Source organism: Pomacea canaliculata, linkage group LG9, assembly GCF_003073045.1.
Source record: "Pomacea canaliculata isolate SZHN2017 linkage group LG9, ASM307304v1, whole genome shotgun sequence".
NCBI lineage: Eukaryota > Metazoa > Mollusca > Gastropoda > Architaenioglossa > Ampullariidae > Pomacea > Pomacea canaliculata.
Window position 1 is genome coordinate 13,141,008 of NC_037598.1, and position 21,946 is coordinate 13,162,953.

The 21,946-nt window shown below is 37.3% G+C and overlaps 3 protein-coding genes across 6 annotated transcripts in view; all 3 read right to left on the reverse strand.

Annotated features, from left to right (window-relative positions):
* Positions 1 to 21,946, reverse strand: part of LOC112572689 (multiple epidermal growth factor-like domains protein 11) — a 55,552-nt gene that overhangs the window by 23,389 nt on the left and 10,217 nt on the right. Inside the window, exon 9 of one of the 3 annotated variants that reach the window (XM_025252499.1) lies at positions 20,567 to 21,879. The exons of 1 other annotated variant lie outside the window; for it this stretch is intronic. In XM_025252499.1, the coding sequence (XP_025108284.1) occupies positions 21,746 to 21,879 (134 nt within the window). In that variant the 3' untranslated portion in view covers positions 20,567 to 21,745. Of the gene's footprint in view, positions 1 to 20,566; positions 21,883 to 21,946 lie in introns of those variants that run through there. One more of the 3 variants, XM_025252498.1, reaches the window with a different exon arrangement.
* LOC112572696 lies at positions 100 to 3,671 on the reverse strand. The gene is made up of 4 exons (XM_025252507.1): positions 3,572 to 3,671; positions 2,509 to 2,745; positions 1,698 to 1,886; positions 100 to 790 (listed from the first exon to the last, which is right to left on the reverse strand). Exons 1-4 carry the CDS (start codon positions 3,654 to 3,656, stop codon positions 516 to 518), a joined length of 786 nt encoding a protein of 261 aa, XP_025108292.1. The 5' UTR covers positions 3,657 to 3,671; the 3' UTR covers positions 100 to 515.
* The window catches only part of LOC112572664 (receptor-type tyrosine-protein phosphatase kappa-like), a 38,244-nt gene continuing 20,679 nt past the window's right edge, over positions 4,382 to 21,946 (reverse strand). Inside the window, exons 1-26 of one of the 2 annotated variants that reach the window (XM_025252455.1) lie at positions 19,390 to 19,512; positions 18,519 to 18,752; positions 16,782 to 16,982; positions 16,198 to 16,320; positions 14,804 to 14,866; positions 14,446 to 14,577; positions 13,262 to 13,393; positions 12,735 to 12,866; positions 12,386 to 12,494; positions 11,910 to 12,055; positions 11,114 to 11,637; positions 10,803 to 10,890; positions 10,278 to 10,354; positions 10,093 to 10,129; positions 9,679 to 9,776; positions 9,338 to 9,466; positions 9,064 to 9,203; positions 7,965 to 8,100; positions 7,698 to 7,838; positions 7,435 to 7,534; positions 7,274 to 7,347; positions 6,781 to 6,921; positions 6,345 to 6,473; positions 6,058 to 6,206; positions 5,416 to 5,551; positions 4,382 to 5,163 (exon numbers count right to left, since the gene is read on the reverse strand). In XM_025252455.1, coding sequence (XP_025108240.1) covers positions 5,092 to 5,163; positions 5,416 to 5,551; positions 6,058 to 6,206; positions 6,345 to 6,473; positions 6,781 to 6,921; positions 7,274 to 7,347; positions 7,435 to 7,534; positions 7,698 to 7,838; positions 7,965 to 8,100; positions 9,064 to 9,203; positions 9,338 to 9,466; positions 9,679 to 9,776; positions 10,093 to 10,129; positions 10,278 to 10,354; positions 10,803 to 10,890; positions 11,114 to 11,637; positions 11,910 to 12,055; positions 12,386 to 12,494; positions 12,735 to 12,866; positions 13,262 to 13,393; positions 14,446 to 14,577; positions 14,804 to 14,866; positions 16,198 to 16,320; positions 16,782 to 16,982; positions 18,519 to 18,752; positions 19,390 to 19,459 — 3,513 coding nt within the window. In that variant the 5' untranslated portion in view covers positions 19,460 to 19,512 and the 3' untranslated portion in view covers positions 4,382 to 5,091. Of the gene's footprint in view, positions 5,164 to 5,415; positions 5,552 to 6,057; positions 6,207 to 6,344; positions 6,474 to 6,780; positions 6,922 to 7,273; positions 7,348 to 7,434; positions 7,535 to 7,697; positions 7,839 to 7,964; positions 8,101 to 9,063; positions 9,204 to 9,337; positions 9,467 to 9,678; positions 9,777 to 10,092; positions 10,130 to 10,277; positions 10,355 to 10,802; positions 10,891 to 11,113; positions 11,638 to 11,909; positions 12,056 to 12,385; positions 12,495 to 12,734; positions 12,867 to 13,261; positions 13,394 to 14,445; positions 14,578 to 14,803; positions 14,867 to 16,197; positions 16,321 to 16,781; positions 16,983 to 18,518; positions 18,753 to 19,389; positions 19,513 to 21,946 lie in introns of those variants that run through there. The other variant, XM_025252454.1, reaches the window with a different exon arrangement.

Sequence of the window (21,946 nt, forward strand, 5' to 3'; positions counted from 1 at the left end):
ATTGTAGCTGTAGTGTAGCCGGCTACATTTTGAAAAAAAGTAGCTGTAGCCTAGCCGGCTACAAATTAAAAGTAGCTTGCCCATCCCTGGTGTCTGTTGATATGAAAGTGGTTGGATATTTGCTTAGTGTCTATTACAAACGAGCAGACGCTCTAAAGAATACTTAACCGAGTATTTGCATTAATCCGATTTTACAGGATAAGTAACTGCCTATCTTATTGTCACAGACGGTATTAAGCTGCAGTGACAAACTCTGGAGCAGGCTGTGACCTAAGGATGTGCTACAGTGCCCATAGAACTATCTGGAGCAAGGGACTGGATTCTACTTGTCAGACGCATATCGTTGCTGTGATATGTTTACAAACGAAATCATAAACACAACAAATTAGACATCCCGGTCTTTGTATTGCCTCCGAGAGTCGATGCACTGTTCAAGTCTAATTACAAGGATAAGGGAGCAATTATCTTCGAACCCAACATTTGTGAGTGAAAACGACTCAGCATGTTATTGGCTATTATTTGAGAATTTGTCTTTTCGTTGAGGTGAATCCTAGATCTTTTATTAACTGTAGCCGCCATGATGTAAAATTCCAATTAATTTCCTGAAGTGTGGAGATTAATTTTTCTTTAATTTTCAGTAAAAGTAAATTTGCCCTGCATGTACACATTGGTAACTGGAAGCCTGTATCACAGGATGTACAGCTCCCGTTGATCTTGTCACAGACAGAGCCACCAGCGCAGCGTCCACAGACTTGTGTACAGTTGTCTCCATACCAACCGTCGTCACACACTGCGCAGTACAAGATGCGACAAACAATAAAATTTAATAATTTAATCCCCTGGCTTACGCTATAGAAGTACAGAACTAATATAATAGAACTAAACAACACAGAAAAATAACCTGCAAGAAAATATACATTTGTAAGTGTTGTGCTGCTCAACCAATAAATCGAGGGAAACAACTCCTGCAGGTTTATTTCGACGTGACTAGTCTCTTATGAACGATGTTCAGGATGGTTGTCGATTGTTACCATCGTCATCGTTATCTGCGCCGTTTGCTCCAGTCATGTGCTGGTTTTTTACTTCAGTTTCATCAATTAATTCATCGTCAACTCCTTCCAAAATTGTACTGTCCTCTATTTCAATACATTTCTCTTGGTCTTCGTCATCGTCTTCAACCTTCAACTCCATGACGAACAAGTTACACACCTCTCTAGCAGTCAATCGTCGGGCCATGTTTCCAAAGAAAAAGAAATGGTAGTATGGGTAAGTGAAGGAATTTCCTTTCAAACGCACTTCCCTTCACTGCAAGAGAGATAGCTGTGTCCAGCAAGGACTAGAATATGTTAATTACTCATTTCCGGCAAAATTACACGATGTATAAGTAACAAATTACAACAATGCTTGATATGTAAGTGCACAACACGTAGACTAGCAAAGATCGCGGGTCGTTCACTTGTGGCCGGCACGGAAGTCATTTCTTTTAAGAAGAGCGGATATTTAATCTTGTGAGAAAAGACGTCCTAACCATCGCTGTTCACACACACACAGAGTGAGAGAAGCAAATCACAACACTCATTCAAAATTATGCAGACACCCTTTCGTAACCAGAGACCCAACGATCAAAAACAGACGTTCACAGAATAGCAAACATGTGGTCATTGTTCAAAATTAATTTGAATGAAAGTACTACGTACCCCACACCTGTACCTCACAAATGTTGATCATGATCCCGTCATTGTTGCAGTCCTTGGTGATGTTGACCACTCGCCCTCTACGACCCACTGAGATGTCATACTGATTGTTGCTCCACCCGCTGGTATCATTGAATCGTTTGACGACTTTTCCATCAAGAGAAACATTAACGCAGATCATTCTTTCTGTAACTGAAATTTAACAAAGAACAAAACTTTACTGAAATCAAATAAGAAGAAAAATTCCACTGTCGTTAACAAGAGCATATATGCTGTAGTGACTGTTTAATACTGTTTTTAATGATTACTCCTCGAAGATTTGCTTGGTTTCAGTTTAGTTTATTTAGGGAAGAGGGAGGAGATGGTTTGTGTTTCCGCACTGTTGAAAGATTTTTTTTTTCTCTGAATGTGCATTAGAAGCTACTAATATCGCTCTGTAGATTTCACAGATGCAAGCTTAAAGTATTATTTACAGCAAAATAAACATGCTAATAGTGGTTTTGCTCATTACTGTTTGCACTGTGAGGAGGTCTCAATAATGGAGTGTTCGGGATGGGTAGTGGGTGTGGCAATGGGTGACGGAATGGCACGTGCTCTTTATGTCATCAGCGAACTACTACACACCCTAACAACACTGACAGATAATCCTACAATAAGCGATTAATTAAGAAGTCACATCGCTAACAACACAAACGTAACGAAGGTAAAAACAACTCTCAATTTATCAAAAACATAATTTACGTGCCAAACAATAACTAAATTTATGTGTTTTATTATTACTAAATTCTATTAATAATTTTAATACTAATCTCACAGCCTGTCCGTCCGAAGATCGTGATGACACTGATGGCGACCTTCTGTCCCAGATCCACCCACCAGAAGGGTGACGTGTCGTTTAACGCAGTGTGGATGCAGTTTGGCGGAGTAATAGAAAGATTTAAGACAGTGTTTGTGTTTCCATTGATAGCTGCTGAGCAATTTCCTGAAGGTAAATTGAGTAGATTTACATGCCGAGAACTGATGTTACATACTTTGTCCAGTGCAACGTTGTCTGCAAACAAATCATGACAGTTACTGTGAATTGAAAACATCAGTGATGAGGGAATATTCTGAATTAAAATTAGTCCGATTTCATCATCATCATCATCATCATCATCATCATCATCATCATCATCATCATCATCATCATCATCATCATCATCATCATCAGCAGCAGCAGCAGCAGCAGCAGCAGCAGCAGCACCAGCATAAGGCAAAATGTTAAATAAACAATTTTCTTTAAAATCATGGAACTGCTGTCGTCAGTTGAGTCAGATAGAGGAATTAGGACGAGTGTCAGTATTATTAAATATTCTTTTAAAGTAATTTTGAGTGATCGGATTATAAACTTATGATTTTCAAATGCATAGTATTGAATTTACAGTAACATCGGATACCGACTTTTGAAATTATAGTCATAATTAAGTTTTTATAGGTACTCTCACTTTAGGAAATATTTACATGATAATATAGGCAGTATACATAGCCTTACTATACAGGTTATTTTTATCTTTGAAATGCATTTGTTTGTTACATTTCATACAGTACAGCGAAGTATAAACAGCTAAGAACTTACTTTCCCCAGCGAAAATCTTGAAACAGTGTATCTGTTGTTTTTTATTTTTTTTAATGTAGGATGTAGAGAGAGATAGATAAAAATATTGCAAAGTAAGCAGTGACATACAATTGTAGTCACAAGTCTGATGTCACGGAATAAGAATTAGACTAATAAAATAAATTAACTAAGTTGAATTAAATATTTTAGTAAATGAATTAATTACCTAAAGTGTTACACTTATGAAGAAAGTGAGGAAAGTACCCGACAGTAAAATACTCACGCATATGTGTGTTCAGGGTAGCAGACACAAATAATATATCTGTAAGCACAAACAGTCTGAACATCCCACTGATATGGCCCGCCATGATGTCTAATGACAGGTTTTATTTCGTTCCCTGTCAATGGCAAGTCCTCGAAGGAAAGATCTTACATCCTGGTACATGAGAACTCTTCCCATGATACCGCTGTGTGAATCTCATCGTACAACGCTGACATCGCGAGATTTCTTCTGATGTTTGTCTGATGCTTATCCTTTGAGATAAAATCCAGTTTCGTGGAGCTAACTTCCTTGTACTTTCTTATTTTCCCCTTAAACCTTACAAGCGAGAGTTCCTTTAATGGACATGATGCATTCTGTCATTTGGTACTCAAGTATATATGAATATGTTATGTATGCTAGTATAGTGTTTGCTGTTGTTTTCTGTGCGCTCACACGCGCGGGTGTGTGTACGTGTGGGCGATGGAGGTAGACTGGAAGGATGACGATTATGAAATTTGTTGTTATCAAAATAGTAGATCTCATGTCTTTGGCAGTGTGCATGAAGACTGCCACTTCTAAATGGCTGCTGACACGTTAGTTAAAAATATTTATTGATTAAAAGAAGGTAAAAACTGTGTCCCTGAATTTTTTTAAAACGACAAAAAAATAAATAAATAAATAAAATTAAATTAAAAAAGGAAAAACAGGCACTTGAGAAGAACGAGGAAGAAAGCAAATGCAGAAATGTGTCGCGTGCTTTAAGACTTGTGAACGACGCGTAAGATACATAATAACATTCATAAGACAAGTAACCTATATGATGAGGTATTTATTTGCTAACCACAAAATTTTTAACAGAATACTTTTTAATTTCTCGATATGTCTTCACATACATTGTATAAATCATCACTTGATCAAAAAGTGACTTTCGGCTAACTATACATTTTGATTCAAATATAAAAAAAACCTATTTACACAACATAACAACTGTTATTTTTATCCTTTATGCACTATTAAATAAAATACTTCTCAAAGTTTAGACTTACTTCTATAAAGACATATACAATAATGGCTTAATATTATTTGTAGATAAAAACATCTCGTCAGCTGTGCAATGATTTATTGATATATTGATAGGTCTTGGTTTAAAGGATACGGACCATCAAATCATCATTTTCTAAGAGACATACTTTGTAGTTCCATCAGCAGGAGCACAATCTACTCACATTTACAAACCATAGGTACATGACACTGTGTGCTTCATATAACAGTACTTATGGATGTGTTGGTAAGTAGCACACATATTTCTGTCACCATGCACAGAGTTTAAATCACTGTACAAGTACAATGTGTCATTTTTTTCCTGAAGTAAGAAGGCACAACACGACCTAATAAAATAAAATAAAAACCCGTTTCTCTTTAAAACCATCATCCTCGTCCTCAGAAAGTCCAGATCGAACAACTTTTTTCCCGCTTGCTGCTGGATACTCATTTCTTTCTATAACCTCATGTGAATGGACGTCATAGAGGGAATGAACTGGTCACGTGTTCTGATAAATACTATGCTGACGTTTGCACTCTTGTGCAGCCTGGTAACAGTAACGATACTGTACCTGTGGAAAAGAGGATATACATTAAAAGCGGCTCTTCTGATCTTTTATCCAAGTAATGATAACCTAAACCAATAAAAAAATGATTAAGTTTATTAAGCAAAGCGGCCGACAAGATAAACGCAATCTTTTGTTTAAATATTTACAATATTTCATTTACGATGAATAGAAATTCAAATTGTTTGCCAACAAGCCATTAGATTAGAAAGCTCATTGAAAGTTTATGAGTCTAATGTTTCTCGCCACACACACTACCTGTGAAGTAATAGCCTGCTGTCTGACAGTTCGAACCTGTCTCACAGGTAGGTAGACATCTATCTCCTGGTCATACCTGGCCCGGTTGATGACGTCATACAGTGCACAGAACATGCCGCTTCTTGTCATACCGTCACTGAAATAAAAGTGTTGTTTATGTGTCGTTGTGTCATTTTGTGCCACAAAGGACCTCGTTAATCTGCCTTGTGTCATTCGGCGTAACTGGTTAAATATGTTAATTTGCATTTACCTTAATTAATAGTCTGTAATAAATGAAATTAGATTAGCTTCACGCGATATTTAGCTTTTAGAAGGTTGAAATAAATAAAGGTTCAATTTCCTACTGTCGTAAGAATGGTGAACGTAAATGGTTTACTGTGTTTAGGACACGTCTTGCAGAAAATAAAGATGAACCAATTTTTCATAGTTTTTCGTATCTTCTAACAGTGTACACATGTGTCACTACATGCGCAGAACTAATGTTACATTCTTTGGGCTTTGGGTGTTTTTAACCATCACCATTTGTTAGGAAATTCGAGAACATTAATTGACCATCGAGCCTTTCTTTTTTCGCTATATTTATAGGAAGGACAATTAAATAATCTTTTATCTTGCTCGTAATTCATAAAATCTTAAACTGACCTGCACTGTACAACTATAGGTGAGGAATCCTCTTCAACATGCCATGATTCCAAAATGTCTGTCAGCTGAAGAATGTCTGAGACCCTACCTGGCACTAGGTCTGCCCAGTCCTCGTAGTAAAGAACTCGGACTGTTTTATCCTTCGATGCCTTTTGTAGAAAGAAAAAATACTGTTTAATTTTATTTACATAATGAAGGTTATATTTCGATATTTTGATATCTTTGTTTGACACATGCAGTTGTCGAAAATCTGTATCTTGCCAGTGATAGCAATGTTAAAGAATCACCTTTGTGGTGAGGGACAGGTTGTAGCAGGTGAGATGATCTCCAAGTGCAGAGGAAGAAGTTAAGCTGATGGAGTATGGCCCAGCCTTCAGTGTGTCCTTGTCTGTACCAGGCCAGTAGCGACAATAATTCTAATGAAATCGCATGAAAAGTGATCATTAGATTAATTTTCACTCATTCATTATATAGGCAATGTTAAGAATTTACAACAGGTAAACTGAAGCTTTAATACGTATTACAAATTTACATTGACAGCCAATATTAATAAATCGCTTTTTAAGGCCATAATAGTGGAATAGGGTTATAGAGATCATTTTACATTGCTTTTTTGTCCGTCATGGTAATGTCTTGAATGAAGCAATTAAAGAGCCAGTTTTTTTTAATTTAATAGATGGACAGCTCAAATACAATGTCTAGTCCTATACATCAGATCTTTACCTCGACAAATTGACTCTGGTCCTTGTGTCCAAGAGAAACAATCGTCTTGACGTCCCGTCCATCAACCAGACGCCACAAGTCCACCACGGTGTACGGCAAGGGGAGTTGAGTCAGGATCAGCCCTTGTGATTTCCTAAACGACTAAAATATTATTTAATATTTAGAAAAAACAGATCTTAATTGAAAGCTCCACACTCTTTGCTCTACTGCAATTAATTAGTGTTAATTAGAAAGTTGTTTGTATTCTGAGCACTATGTCGTTTTTAGTGTATTTCTGAGCATAGGATATGTTGGTTCCTCTCACCAATGAGAATGATCTTAGACGTTTTTATTAGTAAACTTAAACTTATTTCTAATAAGCAAGGTGTCACGATGGTTTGCCTTGTTACGCCGTCAAAGGACAAGTCATGAAATGTAAACAGATGACAAGATCTGAGCTCAAGATACAGTTATTTTGTCTCTGTGTCAGATAAGAACATCAATGACCACATACCGACATGTGGACGGCGTTGATGTACTGGTTTCTGCCAGGCACGTAGTCCGTGAGATACTCCAAATGATCATCGTCTGAAAGATGATAATTAATGAACGAAAGAATAATTGACAGAAATACATTCATATTGCATCTCCTATTAGAAAATAATGGCTTTTTACCTGGCAGAGATTCTTTACTCCGGTTTTTATGAATGTTCTCTTTAGAAGCAGCTAGTCCGTATTTTGGTTTTGCAACGAACTCTCCCATCTGATTTAACATCTGAAACGAAAAGATGGTCCTTCGTCTGTCTTTACAGTTATTGGGGCAACAAAGGTGTAAAGACACATATAATCCAAATTGTTGTGTACTTTTCTCAGGTTTATCAATTTTTGTAACAAAGAGAATTACTACGAGAGAAGACTGACGATGATAGATAACTTGCCTTAAATTCTTTGTCTACCCGCGACTCCCTGTAAATATTGATGGTATCAGGAAACGCATTGTCAAACTGGTCAAAGGTCATCCTGGATGTACGGCTGGTATGTTCTTCTAGGATGGCTTCATGGAGGAACTTGTACTGAGCCTGTCAACAGTAAAAAAATGTTCTTGTGCTATTCATTTTTGGAATAGGGTATTGACTATCGCGAATATCTGTAGGAGCTTTCAGTATTCACATATAGAAATCAAACGTGTGAAATACATTCCTTACTTCCGTCTGGACCATAAGTGTTCTGTCTTCACGTAGTCTGCTGACGATTTCCTTGACGTTTACATCACGTCCACGTGACCTCAGGTCAGAGGCGATGTCTAAGGCGATGTACGTGCCGGTTCGTCCAACGCCAGCGCTTTACAGAAAATAAATGAAATCAAATTCGACATTTTAAATAAAGTTAAACAAGCCTGGTCATTTCTATTTCTTTAAATCATTCGCCACGCGTAGTACGCGGTTGCGCGACAGCGCTACTTGACCCAGCCCACGCGTCGCCTGTATCTGTACTACGCACTGTTGTACCACAGTAGAGTCTGTCGAGTGTTTAGTTCTGTGCGTAAATGAACGAATACATAAGGGGAGAAAATACGGGAACCGTAAGGAATTGTTCCTCTTTCGATTACTTCCCTTTAAAGTCTGAAAAAATCAACCAATCAGGTATTTTCTCCATGTTAAAACCACGCGAAGGTTTGTTTACTTCAGCGCCATTTGACATTCGTAGCAGGTTACTCAATTCGACGTGGATTTGTACTCAAACAACCGAAAATGAGAAGAAAACAGTAAGTAATATTAAAATTCAAAGGTATATTCTCATTAAATATATGCCTGTTTTGTGCTTTTGTGTGTGTATATATTTTATAAATATTTTTTCTGATTGTCGAACTTTTGACCTACGGCCCCATTTTGTGAGTTCTCGGTCCGATACAGTTACAGTCTTTCAGTTGATTTTACTACAAGACAACAAAACGTATATTTGTTAAAATGTACACCACGTAAATCTATTTTAAATGATCTTTAAAATGGAGTATCACACATAGTTGTTGTTAATGTAGGATATTAAATATAATTTTTTTAAAAATACCAGTCGAGATTTCATTCGCGGTCATTCTCTGCTGCGTACACCGAGGTCGAACGGGCTACCGCAGCTCCGTATTGAATGAGTTATGCAATTAAAACAAATAAAGAAAAGAAAGAGAAGGTAGAGATCGTTTTACGAGAACAGAATATAGGAATACAAATGATTCGAGTTCCCTTCCGCTTTTCACTACTACATTGATGCAGCTCCATATATGCACTTTGGAGATTCATATAAACTTACCTGCAGTGAACGACAGGTATGCCACCTTGTGCCCGTGTTCGGACGTAGCGCCAGAAGTTGACCAACGAGAGGGTGGACGGCACCCCGTGGTCAGGCCACACCAGGTAGTGATACTGAGATACCGTCCTCTGTTCACCACCCTACCAGACAGGACATGGAGGATACAAAGATACCGACCTACGTGAAATAATGTAGTAAAGAGAAGATATCGTCCGCTGTAATAATACAGCACTACTTGCTTTTGTAAAATAAGTTTGTCAGGAAATCTTAATACCTTTTTTGTTTCCAAGGAAAAGTAACGGATGATGAAGTCTGCCCTCGTGTCTACTTTCAAGGCTGTCACTGTCACGTGACCGTATGTCTTCTTGGTGCCGACTTGTGGCCAGTACTCCTCACACTTGTTCTGCATATTTGTCCCAGTTAATTTCATTTCATTTCATTCAGTTAATTTTATTTTGCGCTGGTGTAAATTTTACTGTGAATAGTTTGTCTCATGCTTGTAAAATCACAAATAAATAGGATTTATGAAAAATAGATGCAACATTTTATACCGCCCTATGGTATGTGATTGATAATTTTTAAACAAGACTAAAGAAAAAGACGGTTTGACCTCACCTTCCCACCTTCGATGAGGTTGGACAGCATAATAATCTGCTTGGTGTTCTCCTGCCACACCATCCACCACAGGTCAGCGATCGTGTTTGCGCGTGGACCTGATGCCAAGAAAGTAAAAAAGCTGAAATGCATGCTGGCCTTTTCCAAAGTAGAAGTTGAATACTAAAATTTTCTTAAATTTTGCATTAATTTTTTTCTTCGCAGAACATGGGGTTGCTGGTCTTTCAAAGTGAGTAAAATCGCATCTAACTTGTTAAATGTGTTTTAAAGGCAGCTGTGAGTAGAAGATAACAAGAATCATCTATCTGCAAAGGTCACGTAAAGACTTAAACCTTCGAAAAAAAACAACTCCTAAATTGTCTCTACAGGTTCTTTAAATAATGATGATCCACATTTCTGTAATTCTTGTCTTACCTTGTGTGGCTATGTATCCTTTTTCCTTAAGGCATCCCTAGAAGTGAAGAAAACTAGTTTTTACATACTTTAAACTGAGATATTTTGCTTATATTTGTATAAAATCATGCTTTTATAAAAACATGCTTGAATGATGTACAGTTAATTTAGTCTCTAGACACCATCCTCGTATTACAGTAACTCACCTTTATGTAGTTTGCGTTGATATAGTCTGTATTCTTGTCTCCTTTTGGTCTGTGGAGGACAACTCTGGAATGGTCGTCTAAAGAGAATTAATTATACTTAGTAAAATTATAGCTTTGATCTTCAAATATCTTAAATGCACAATGTAAAATTCTCTAAAATAAAACACCCTGTTACGTATCTGAGTGTCTTTTAGAGTACTCAAAAAATAACTTCATACTACGGTTAAAATTAAAACATTTGAAAATACTTTTAAAACTTTACAATTATTTACCATATTGTTTAAGGAAATATGTATATATGTATATGAAATATGTTTCGTTTAGTGTACAAAACAGAAATTTGGAATATTTTGTTAGCCTACACTTTTGATTGTTGCATCATAGATTTTTTTGGGAACATTTAACTAGATGTCTAGCAATGAATTGAAAATATATCTTCATAGATACGTATCCTACCCCTGAACATTGTCAAATACATTGTTGAATATTAATAGTGTTAGAGTAAGTGTTATCAAAGTTACCTACAAGCACATAACGCCTTAAAGCGATTCTTTTTGGAATTTTCAGGCATGGAAGCGACTTCGTGTGGGTGCTGCATCTCTTTGGAAAATTCCTGAAAAGAACATCTTTATCACTCATCCTTCTTCCTAGAGTTTCCTTTCATTGATGTAATAATACTACTTCTTAGAGTGTGTTTATTAGTAATTTAAGAAAATTTTCCGTCTAAAAATAAGAAATTGTTTATTATCAAGCTTTTAATCCATAATTGTACACAGGTCCTTGTTCGAGAGAGCAAACTCATTGATCATCTTAAATAATTATTAGTGTGGCCTTACCGCAAACTCTGTTCCAAGTCTTCCAGACACAAGACTCGCCAGCAACGACTTCTGGAAGTCATCGAGTATTGATGAGGGCTCAAGTGACCGATAGGAGGCGTAGATGTCCTCTGTGTTGTAGATGTCCTCTCCTTCGTCGTCTGTAGCGTTTGTAATGTCATCATCTGATTTTGTACGTGGTGGCTTGGACTGTCTGTCTTTAGACTTTGTGAGGGAATTTGTCTTCATCTTGACATTTTCATAGATGTTTTTCTCTGCGTTTTTGTTTTGTACAACAGGCCCCTGTGTTGTACCTGGCCCTGTAACTTGTCCTTTTGCCCTACTTCCGTTGGCTAAATTATCTGTATTAGTCACTGCTCCTGAAGTATTTCCATTACCAGAATATTCACTGTATATAGTGTTCAGGACATACTGACTGTCATGCGACTGTTCTTCAGACAAGTTATGGTTGATATGTATGTCCCCTACTTTGTCCACAGGTGTGGTGTGCGTCTGCGGCTTGACAGCTACTGTTGGTTTGCTACCTGTCAATAGAAGGGACAAGAATCGTGCGTATCTCACACTACATGTTATTTGTGATATATCTTTAACACGCGTGTAACTGATATATTGTATGAAAAGCTGGATAGTTTTCAGAAATTTCATACTTTTTGTTGATAATGTTGACTAATGAACAAAGAAAACACTATGGACGATCTCATAATAAATGTAGAGAAGGTCGAATAATACCTCACATACGATAAATGCTTTTCGACTATAAAACATGAAGAAATTAGGCATTTTTGATTTTTCTTACCCTGTTTTGCATTGGCCGCTGAAATACCTTCGTATGCTGCTTCATTTCCTGGATTAGACATTGAGAGTTCTTGTTGGTTATTCCAGGATGATGTGTAATGATGTCGTGATCGTTCAGGCTGGCTTCCTTTGTGCTGTCGTCGACTCCTTTAAGATGAGATAAATCAATTTATAGAGCAAAAGTCTATATATACGTGTGTGTGAGCGAGCATATTTGTGTGTGAAAGTATATTCAAAAATAAATTAATTAGTTAATAAAGTTGCATCCACACTTAAAATAATATAAGCTGATCTACTGAGTTGAAGAAAACGTTTTGTTCTTGTTGACATCAGAGTGAAGGCATAAAAAGACCATTCAAAGCTTAGTCTTGTATATGTAACCAATTTTCTTCTAGCCATTCGTGAATCTAGGAAATACGTGCCTTGCTTTAAATAAACATATTAATTATAAAGGAGGGCTTTCTATGTCATTGTTACCTGAGCCACATAACGATGATCACTACGACGACAGAAGCAACAACCACTGCCACGACAGGTCCAGCGATGACACCTACAGAAAGACTGTTTGAATCGGACTTCATTTCCACTGAAATACAAGTACAACCTGTCATTATTATCATATTTTATTTTGCAAACAGTAGTTTTCTGAGCGAGAGATAGACGAAGCATAGTTTGTGTAGCAAATATAACATCTGGATAAGAGACTAAAGCTGAAAAATCATTAAGCGATATTTGCCTTTCGTAATACATTTATCTGTCACCTCTGCAAAGACACAACGGATCTGTGAACAAGATACACACTACAAGATACACTAGTTTCTCTTACATTGGCAGAGAGGAGGCTGCCATCCTGACTGACACAGACATGTCCCGTCAGTCCTGCTGCAGGTGTCATTACATCCTCCACCACAGGTGTTTTGACAGTCGTTAGACTCGCTGTAGTGACCTTCCATGCAATCTGTTGACAGATTATAATACATCTGAAATTAATGGGTTTGCTTGTGGGTATAATAGCACAGAATTATCACTACATGTTCAAAACATATATATTACACATTTACAACATACAATCACATTGTCAAAGATACGAAATGAGCTTCGACTTTCTCAACTATCATACAAATTTTAAAATAATCCACTTTCTAATTGCGAAGAGTTAATTTAGAGTTAAATTTCCAGTCCTAAGAATTCACACACACACCCATCAATCTATGTTTACAATACTATTCTGTGTTATGTGCATAACAAAGTGAAGTTACTAATTTAATTAAACTGTGAAGTTTAAATTAGACACATTAAATCACATCTCTTAGCACGAACACAACCCCTCCTCTACATTAATTGACTTCTTACGTTGACACAGAGGAGGCTGCCATCCTTGCCGACACTGACATGTCCCGTCAGTCTTGTTACATGTGTCATGACATCCTCCACCACAGGTGTTTTGACAGTCGTTAGACTCATTGTAATAACCGTCTGAGCATTCTGTCGACATATTGCAGGTATGAGACACATGCTGAACTTGATACGATAAAGATTCGTCTGTTTATCTGTTTGCAGTGTATTTGTTACAAAACAAACAGAAGGACTTATGAAAGACATTCGTAAGTGAATAAAATACCTGCACCACAATATACAAATGAAAAAAAAAATGGACACAAAGAGAGGAAAGGTCGGGGAACGACATGTGAAGGTGGGGTGTTCATTCTTTCGCGTCTCGGATTTCTTTTCTTTTCTTTTCTTTTTTTCTATGTTGATTTTTTTCAGTATTTTTTAATGACTTAGAGATGTATTAGTAATTTGTTTTTGCTGTAACTATCAATAGGCGCAGTCTACTGGGCCAAGAGATTGGCCTATTATCAAGGAGTAGAAGTCGGACAGATGCCATGGATTATTAGAATAGAGAATATGATTTGGGGTATTTGGCTCTAGTAACCGACAAGGAGCCGCTAACATCAAAGATGAAAGGTTTGCTAACATAGAAGGCAAGACAAGAAGGTTGGGTCACTCGTCCCTAGAGGCAGCGCCGATGTGTTTTAACTTCTATCCCCTAGTGGAGGCGTCAGTGATTTTTTTCTTTTTTGGTTAGATAATTTGTGGATATAAATTATATATATATATAATTTCATGGAGTATTGCAAAATCAGGCTATAGTAACTACAATTAACAGTGTTATAAAAGAAAATTATCAAGTGTGAACGGTAACATGTGACCTTATGCCGAACTATAAACTCTATTATTATTTTGTTGACAATCAACCTCGAAAAAAGAACTTTAGACTGTGTTGACAATTAGGGATATTAAAAAGTAATTTTAAGAGATAATAAGGAGGATTTATTGATGTATGTATATTGGGCAATTGGTTTCTACAGTTATCGTTTATTTGTATTAGTTACTGTAGCATATTTTTTTTGTTAATACAAGGAAATGTATGCAGGCCTGCATTGTTGTTTTGTTTTGTGAAGTAAAAAAAAAAATACATGTACGCTTCTGTGACTGACACTGACACTGACATCTAAAATTTATTGACTTCTTACGTTGACACAGAGGAAGCTGCCATCCTCGCCGACACTGACATGCTCCGTCAGTCCTGCTACATGTGTTGTTACATCCTTCATCACAGGTGTTGTGACAGTCGTTAGACATGTTGTAGTAACTTGCTGAACAACCTGTCGAAAGATGGTGTAGTTATGGTACAGATGCTGCTCTAGACACAGTCTGGGGTGGCCTATATGTTATCATGGAAAATGTAATTGAAATTAAAATTGAAAAATGATATTTCTCATCTGTACGTGTATAAGAACATCGACTGAACTTTCAATGTGTTTATCTTGTCTTTTTCTGCATTAGTTTGATGATGATGATGATGATGATGATGATGATTACTGCATGTACCGTCGCCACAGCCTACTCCACAGGTATGTGTACAGTTCTCTCCCCAGGATCCCGGCACGCAACCTGTCACGACAAGTGGAAGACAATTTAAGCATCAAGATGGACTGCTAGTCGGAATTTACCCTGGCCATGCGAAGCGTCAATAAAGCTAAATTGTAAAGTATTTGTGGGTTAACGGGTTGACAGCTTTTGCAAGGGGACACAACGTTTACAGAAAAAAAGAAGATCCCGCTACGCCACTAGTTCTACTTCGCTAGCTTTTTTCCTCACACCCGCCCTCTCTGTATCCCTCTCTCGCCATCTTGGTATAATTCAAACTTAATTACTCACTATAATTACGTTCTTAAAGTATTGCCGCAGATATGTAGATTTTTGTCCACAGTATGATAAACATGTTAACATACACAATGAACACCAGCATCTTGTTCAGCTACTGTAGTAATATAACGCAGAAAGAACAAGACCGCCTAGTTATACACAGCTTAAGATAGGAAGGGAGGTAACCAGACTTGAATTATGTGAAGCATGATTGTTCCCCCTTGTACACGTTCAGGGATTTTGCTCTGTATGTCAAATGTGTTTTGAGTTATGCTGTCGGTACTGTAGAATGGACACAGCGTGTGCATACAAAGTATTAATGAAAAGGTGACTGAATGAGAGGGTGAGTGAGAGGATGACTATTTTCACCTTACCCTCTATAAGTGACAATGGCTGAAATGGCCATGATGATTAAAAATGTTCCAGTTTATCGATACAGTCTCAAATTCTAGCGTCATGTTTTCTTATATTTAGTGGAGGTTTGTCAAAATTCTTATCTGCTGTGTATTTTTGTTTTCATTTTAAGTAGCAGCTAACGCCTTACAACGGCAAACACAAACATAATAATACATGTGCGACGTACACCAGCGAAATGAAGAATATTTTTAAACATTAATCTACACATTAATCTGCCAAATTTGCAGGTGTCGGACAAACTGCAATGACTTCCATCTCTCCACACTCGCAAAGGCACGTATATAATTTAAGAAAATCAGAACAATCTGATTTTCTAAAGGATAGGAAAGGGGCTGGAACTGATAAAGACTCTTCCGGTAATTCTCATACATTTGTTATTTCAATTCATTTTACTGATTCGAGTGATATTACTTCTCTTGACACTGCTTACGCACTTTTAAAGTACACTATTCTCGCTTATATGGAGAGTTACAATTCTAGAGAAACACTTGAGCCCTCAGCAAAGTTTTTAACATAGGAGTAAATATCTGAGTGAATATGTTTTCCAATCAACAGGTGAGAGTACTGATACTCAGCTTACTAAACTTCATAAACCGTTTTATATTCCTTATTATCATGACTATATTATAAAAGTTATGAGTAAGAACTGTTCACAGTACCTTTAACACAAGCACCATTGTCTGAGTCGCAGTAATTATCTTCCCTGGTATCATCACCTGCGTGTTGACACGTTTGACTGCACTGAGTTTGACAGTCACTGCCCCACCATCCGACCTTACACACTGAGAAAGATAAATTACACTGAATTAATCGATCAAAGTAATTTAAACTTGTGTAAGAAATGTCAGCTTTTCGATAATCTAGCAAAAACAAAAAAGAAAAACTCATCAAACAAGTTCTTATCTATTAAAAAAATCAACTCTAAGTAATTACTTTGTACAGTCTGTTAGGTCTATTGGGATTCTTAGTCGGAATTTTCCCAAGCTGGATATGTGTTGATTTTACGTAATTTTGGTTAATTTACAAAATATATACTTTTTCTTATTTTATATACATATATATATATAAATTGTTTTCTTTCGAAGTGCATTTTACGTGACTAGCTGTAAAAATATTGTATGACAACAAAGCTAGCATTTCCAAAATCAGCGTTTGAAAAAGAAAGTATTAATGCAATCCAATTTAAATTTATGCCAGGAACATTATACCATTGTCTAGTACATATTGCTATAAACGTAAATACCCCAGATTTGGACTTCGCATATGTTTAAAAATGGTGAATAATCGCCTGGTGTTGTATAGTTTCTAGTGATGGTCACCACTCGTCCATGTCGAGGCGGACTGAGATCAATGACGGTGGTCACATCCACTGTACCCGTACACGAAAACGTGTACACGTGTTCTCCATCGAGTGATACTTCAACACAGTTCATTCTTTGTATATCTGTAAAGTACATAAACAGAGACATAAAATGGATAAGAACAGAGAATTCTATAAAACATTAGATGCATCAAAATAGAGGTGAAAGTCTGAATAACTACAATCATGAATAAAATGTGAAAATTCAGCTGATTATGCCCCGTCTCATGCTGGGAAGTGCCACCAGCCAGTCACTACAGAGTTTCAGGTGTTACTCCCTGTCTAGCCATCAGGTGAGTCCATTGTCACGATCTATAGTCATAGACATCTTTAACGCCTCTGCTGGCCATCTGGTCCCACTTGACTAGCTCTAACCAAATAAGGTCATCTACATCAAATTAATTCTTTAAAAATCGGAGTCACGACCTAAACGATCACACTAGATAGACAACCCTGTCTAATTGTGCGCACACGCAGCAATCTACGGTTCATTTCCATCATTTAATTTCTCCTCCTGTGCAAAAATCTTGTCAATTTATGCATCTCCAAAACTTTCAGTTTAGGTCTAAAAGTAAAAAAAAGCTGGCAAGGTGATTGATTCGTTATAATTTTTCATTACTTTTTCAAGAGAAGATCCCATAACAAAAACCTAAAACTGAAAAGCAAAGAAAATGCTGTTGTCGGCATTTACTTTTATGTATAAAGTATCTTACAGGAAAAACTTTGAAAATCGATGTCTATTGACAGAAGAATTGTGTCACAGTTCACTAACGTTTTACGGAAATTTTGGTATCCGACAGTATTTGATTCGAAATGGGTGTTTGCTGTGTACACTTGTAGGCGGGTCAACCTACTTCTGCAAGGGACTGAGTGCGTTGCCATGTTTTAAACATTGTTGCAATCAGAACGCCTATGAAATTCCTTACTGCCTTTATCAAGTCATTTCTAGCTGAGTTTATGATAAGACCTTCACAAGATGGTAGAAGATGTTGAAATGTCACACAAGCCATCATCGGACTATAGCAACTATACACTGTTGTGTCTTAGCATAAAAGGAACCGATAGAGATTAAAGAGCGGCTATTCTGTTTGTTTGTTTTTAAAAATGTGGTCGCCATGAGATCTAGCTGTTTAATGTCCATTTTCTTATCAAATGAATGGTATTGCAGTTAGTGGTTATCGCACTCGAATGGGAAGCAGAAGCTCTCTGGTCCGAACTCTTTTCAAACTAGAGTTGGATTACTAACCCTGATCACACAACGACTGCTCTTCCGAAAAGGCTACCTGAATGATCAGGTAAGGTACAGACATAAGAGAAGGGTAAATATATTTTAAATAAGCTGCCTTACAAATACCGAGGCTGCTTTTACTTTTACTCATTAATACTTTATTACAGAGCTACTTACGAGTAAGGCTTTAGACACAGTACATTCTTTAAACGTAAACGTTTTAGTCAAGAAAGTGGTAGAAGATGAGACTTTCTGTCTGTTGTGCTGCATGTTCGTTGGGAGATGCTTTTAAAAAGCAAGTGTACAATATGCAAAATTAAACTATAGACTGCTGGGTACAACGTATTTTGGAGATACTATTTAAACTTATTATATTCGAATTTTTTACTCACTGTTTCTGCGTCCGTAGATGATGATTGAGTGCAAGGAAAAGTTTCGTCCCAGATCCACCCACCACAGAGGATTGTGGTCGTTTGTTGCAGTGTGGATACAGTTGGGTGGTCTTGCCCAGAGGTCGAAATTTGTGTCTGTGTTTCCATTGATAGCGGCAGAGCAGTCTCCAGATGATTTGCCATTCTCTGCATACCGGGAACTAATACTGCACGCTTTGTTGAAAGCGATGTTAACTGTAATATAAAATTCGCATTTTGCCGAAAGGTCAGTGGGTCTATCATATATCAGATGTTAAAATGAAATTCATGCAGTGTGAAACAAGTACTAAAAGTTATTCGGCTTAACAAAGCCGTCTACAATAATTAGATTAACAGACAATTGTATATCACCTATCTCATTTTTTATAGTTCCGCTGTCTTTACTGATCTAGCAGACAAAAAATACAAAGACTATTATTTCAATTTTACGGACATGAAAATGTAAGCAAAATACACCGTTTACAACCTTTTAAATTCTTAAATGACTGCTAGTGACTTAATATTATAACCGATAAGCTAGGGGAACATAGGTATTTATTTTACATGATCTTTACTTTATCAGTCAATTTTATTCTCACTAGGTTCAATATGAACGTCTACATTTACGTTGAATGACGATCATTAAAGGATATCACTGGCTTTCTGATTACATATAAAACAGTAAAGAAACTATGAGGGACGATTTGTTCATCTGTGTAACTATAATCCCCAGCCAGTGAGATAGACATTTATTTACAGAAATGAGTGAGTCACGAGAATGTTGCTGCTGACAGACAGTTAATCATAGTAAGACTGCAAGTGTATCTCAAAATACTGGCAAGTCAATACTTACTCATTTGACCAAGCTGAGCGTCGACAAACACACACAGTGTTACAGTCCACATCAACACACAACCCGCCATCTTACAGACACCCAACCTTCGTTTAAACTTCCTGGTACTTTAGAGACATTTCAATTCACTACCCTGATGGCGGATACGTGAGGGGAAATGTAGTTTTGGTAAACAGAAGCTTTCCCTATCTCTTTCAATGCACGCGTCCGTGTTTGCCAGGTGTAAGAGATCAAGATGTGTAAAGAGCCTCACGTGTGTATTCAGTGTTTGCTTCACCACTCCCTGAACGATATTCTCTCTCTTTCTCTTGACATATAAGTGCTCGGGCGGATAAAAGTTGCCAGCTATCAACACTGTGTGTGGGTGCGTGTGTGTGTGTGTGCGTATGTGTGTGTGTTCATACTTTTATTGCTGTTTCCCAGTAAGTAATACGAAGAAAAATAATTAGCCGTTACAAGAAAGGTGTCTGTAATTATAGATACTAATACCAGTCGCCATTCAAACCTGTTACCGGATATATGTGACTCAGTGCCCAATCTCGTAAACAACGAAGCTGTCGCCTCTCACTACACAAGAGGTTTTAACTGTTCCTGTTGTAGCGAGGACGCCTGTCAGGATATCGTCGAGTGGTGGTTGAACTTGACCTCAGCGGGTGGAAATCCTACCCTCCACTTGGCCGCTAATATGATAAAAATCATTGACATAGTGCCATATCACAGCCTTATGAGCATCTTCCGGTACTTAGCAAGAAATAATTATTGTAACATCATCCTGGGAGGGAATTGAAGAAGCTAGCCCCATTCCCCCTTCAAAAAAAAAAAAAAAAAAAAAAAAGAAAAAGAAGAAAAATATGGATAAAGATAGAAAAACTTTACTTTATTATCAAATCTATATAAATGCAAATATTGAGAAAAGCAAATCTTGTAGACAGAAGAAACAGAGGACTAGAGTTGTCTGTGCAGTCTAGTATCATGTTTCACCATCCAGGATGTAGAATTTGTGTCATCGGTTTAGTCACCAAATAGAACAGATCGAGAATGCAGGTCAAATTCGCTGTCAGATGAAACAGGTTTTGCTGCCTGTAGTCATCAAGTTTTACCACACTGCACAAGTCTTCTCTCGTTGTTGACATGCACAAACAAGAAACTGGACTAGAATAAGAATGGAGAAGTGGAAGAATGTACTTTTATTTAACAGATCAGCTGAAGCAGTAAAAATTAAACGGAATGTCACAATCACGAAAAATATCACAATACATTCACTAGGATCACAGTTGGCAAAACCATGGACTCCAAACTCAACATTTGCTAAGAAAATCCGGAAAGCTAGGACATCACACTTCTCCCCGTTAAAACATTAATTAAAAGATAAATTGAAATAAATGGTGCACGCTAGTATATACTCATATAACTGCTTGATGTAACGTGGATTACATAATTATACATACATTGAATATAGATACGTATTAAATTGACTCTTCCTCGTTCTCCATCCATAAACAATTTAACTATTGCTGTCTCCACCTGTCTGCAGCTTAGGTATCCTTCTCGTTCTGACATTCCATTATCATATTTTTTTCAAATCTGCAGAATGGTTTACCTTGAAATTTGTAGGATTAATACTCTTTGTTATTATCTCACTAGTTGTGCAACAGCTAACACTCTTGTGTGTGTCTTTGTGTTCTCGAGGACAGACTTCTAATTTTCGTTTGCCTGTCATTCCCAAGTAGTTTCTTGACAGACTTCAGAGGATCCAGAATAATGCTGCTCGTCTCATCTCCAGACCATCTAGATACGAACATATATCACCCATCATTCGACCTCTTCCCAGGCTAACAGTCGCGGATGGTATAGTCTGGAAATTATCCGACGTGGAACGGATTACAATGGAGATATGAGAGTTGTGTCCCTTCGACTAACAGGCTGAGGGGATCGAGTCTCCTTCATTTACTTTGCTCTGTGGTCGTTCTTCGATTTGGATAAAAGTGTTGGACCTTCAGGTTTACACGTGCTTTTGTTACTATTTTTTTTTTTTTTTTTTTTTTTGCTCTTCTGGTTTGCAACAGGACTGTATATAATGTAAATAATGTATATAATGTTATTTCAAGGCCGAACTGTTGGATCGATCGGCCGGAGTCCACTCCGCCATGATTCACACGCTTCGGTAGGTGTGTCAACTGTTCCAGTCAGTTCATTACGAAACTGGAACGCTAGTGATGTGCAACTCTCCAGAAATAGTTGGCGTGCATGCTCTTTTTTATATTTACAAATTATTGAATACTTAAAAGAAACTGCTTGCAAGTCGAACTTAAATTGTTTGTTTCACTGGACACGTATTGATGTAAGAAGCAGGCCTCTAGGTTCCCTTGCTGCTAGTCTGGATGTGGAGAGAAGTATAGGGGGCGATACTCTCGTCACGAGGGTCGAGTGCGTCATAGACGTTGTTGCTGTAGTCCGATGTGTCTTTCAGAGATGTAGAGCCTGATCGTTCTGCTGGACATGTCAAGGGTGAAAAAACTACATGAACTAACATCATGATTACTCCTTTTAAAGATCA

Bases quoted from the DNA above. Each gene is read 5' to 3' on its own strand.
- LOC112572696 (XM_025252507.1), bottom strand. From the start codon at position 3,656: ATGGCGGGCCATATCAGTGGGATGTTCAGACTGTTTGTGCTTACAGAT. The intron at 2,746-3,571 runs GTGAGTATTTTA...ATTTGTTTGCAG, and splicing joins TACCCTGAACACACATATGC to ACAACGTTGCACTGGACAAA. The intron at 791-1,697 runs GTACGTAGTACT...TGTACTGCGCAG, and splicing joins TTGTGAGGTACAGGTGTGGG to TGTGTGACGACGGTTGGTAT.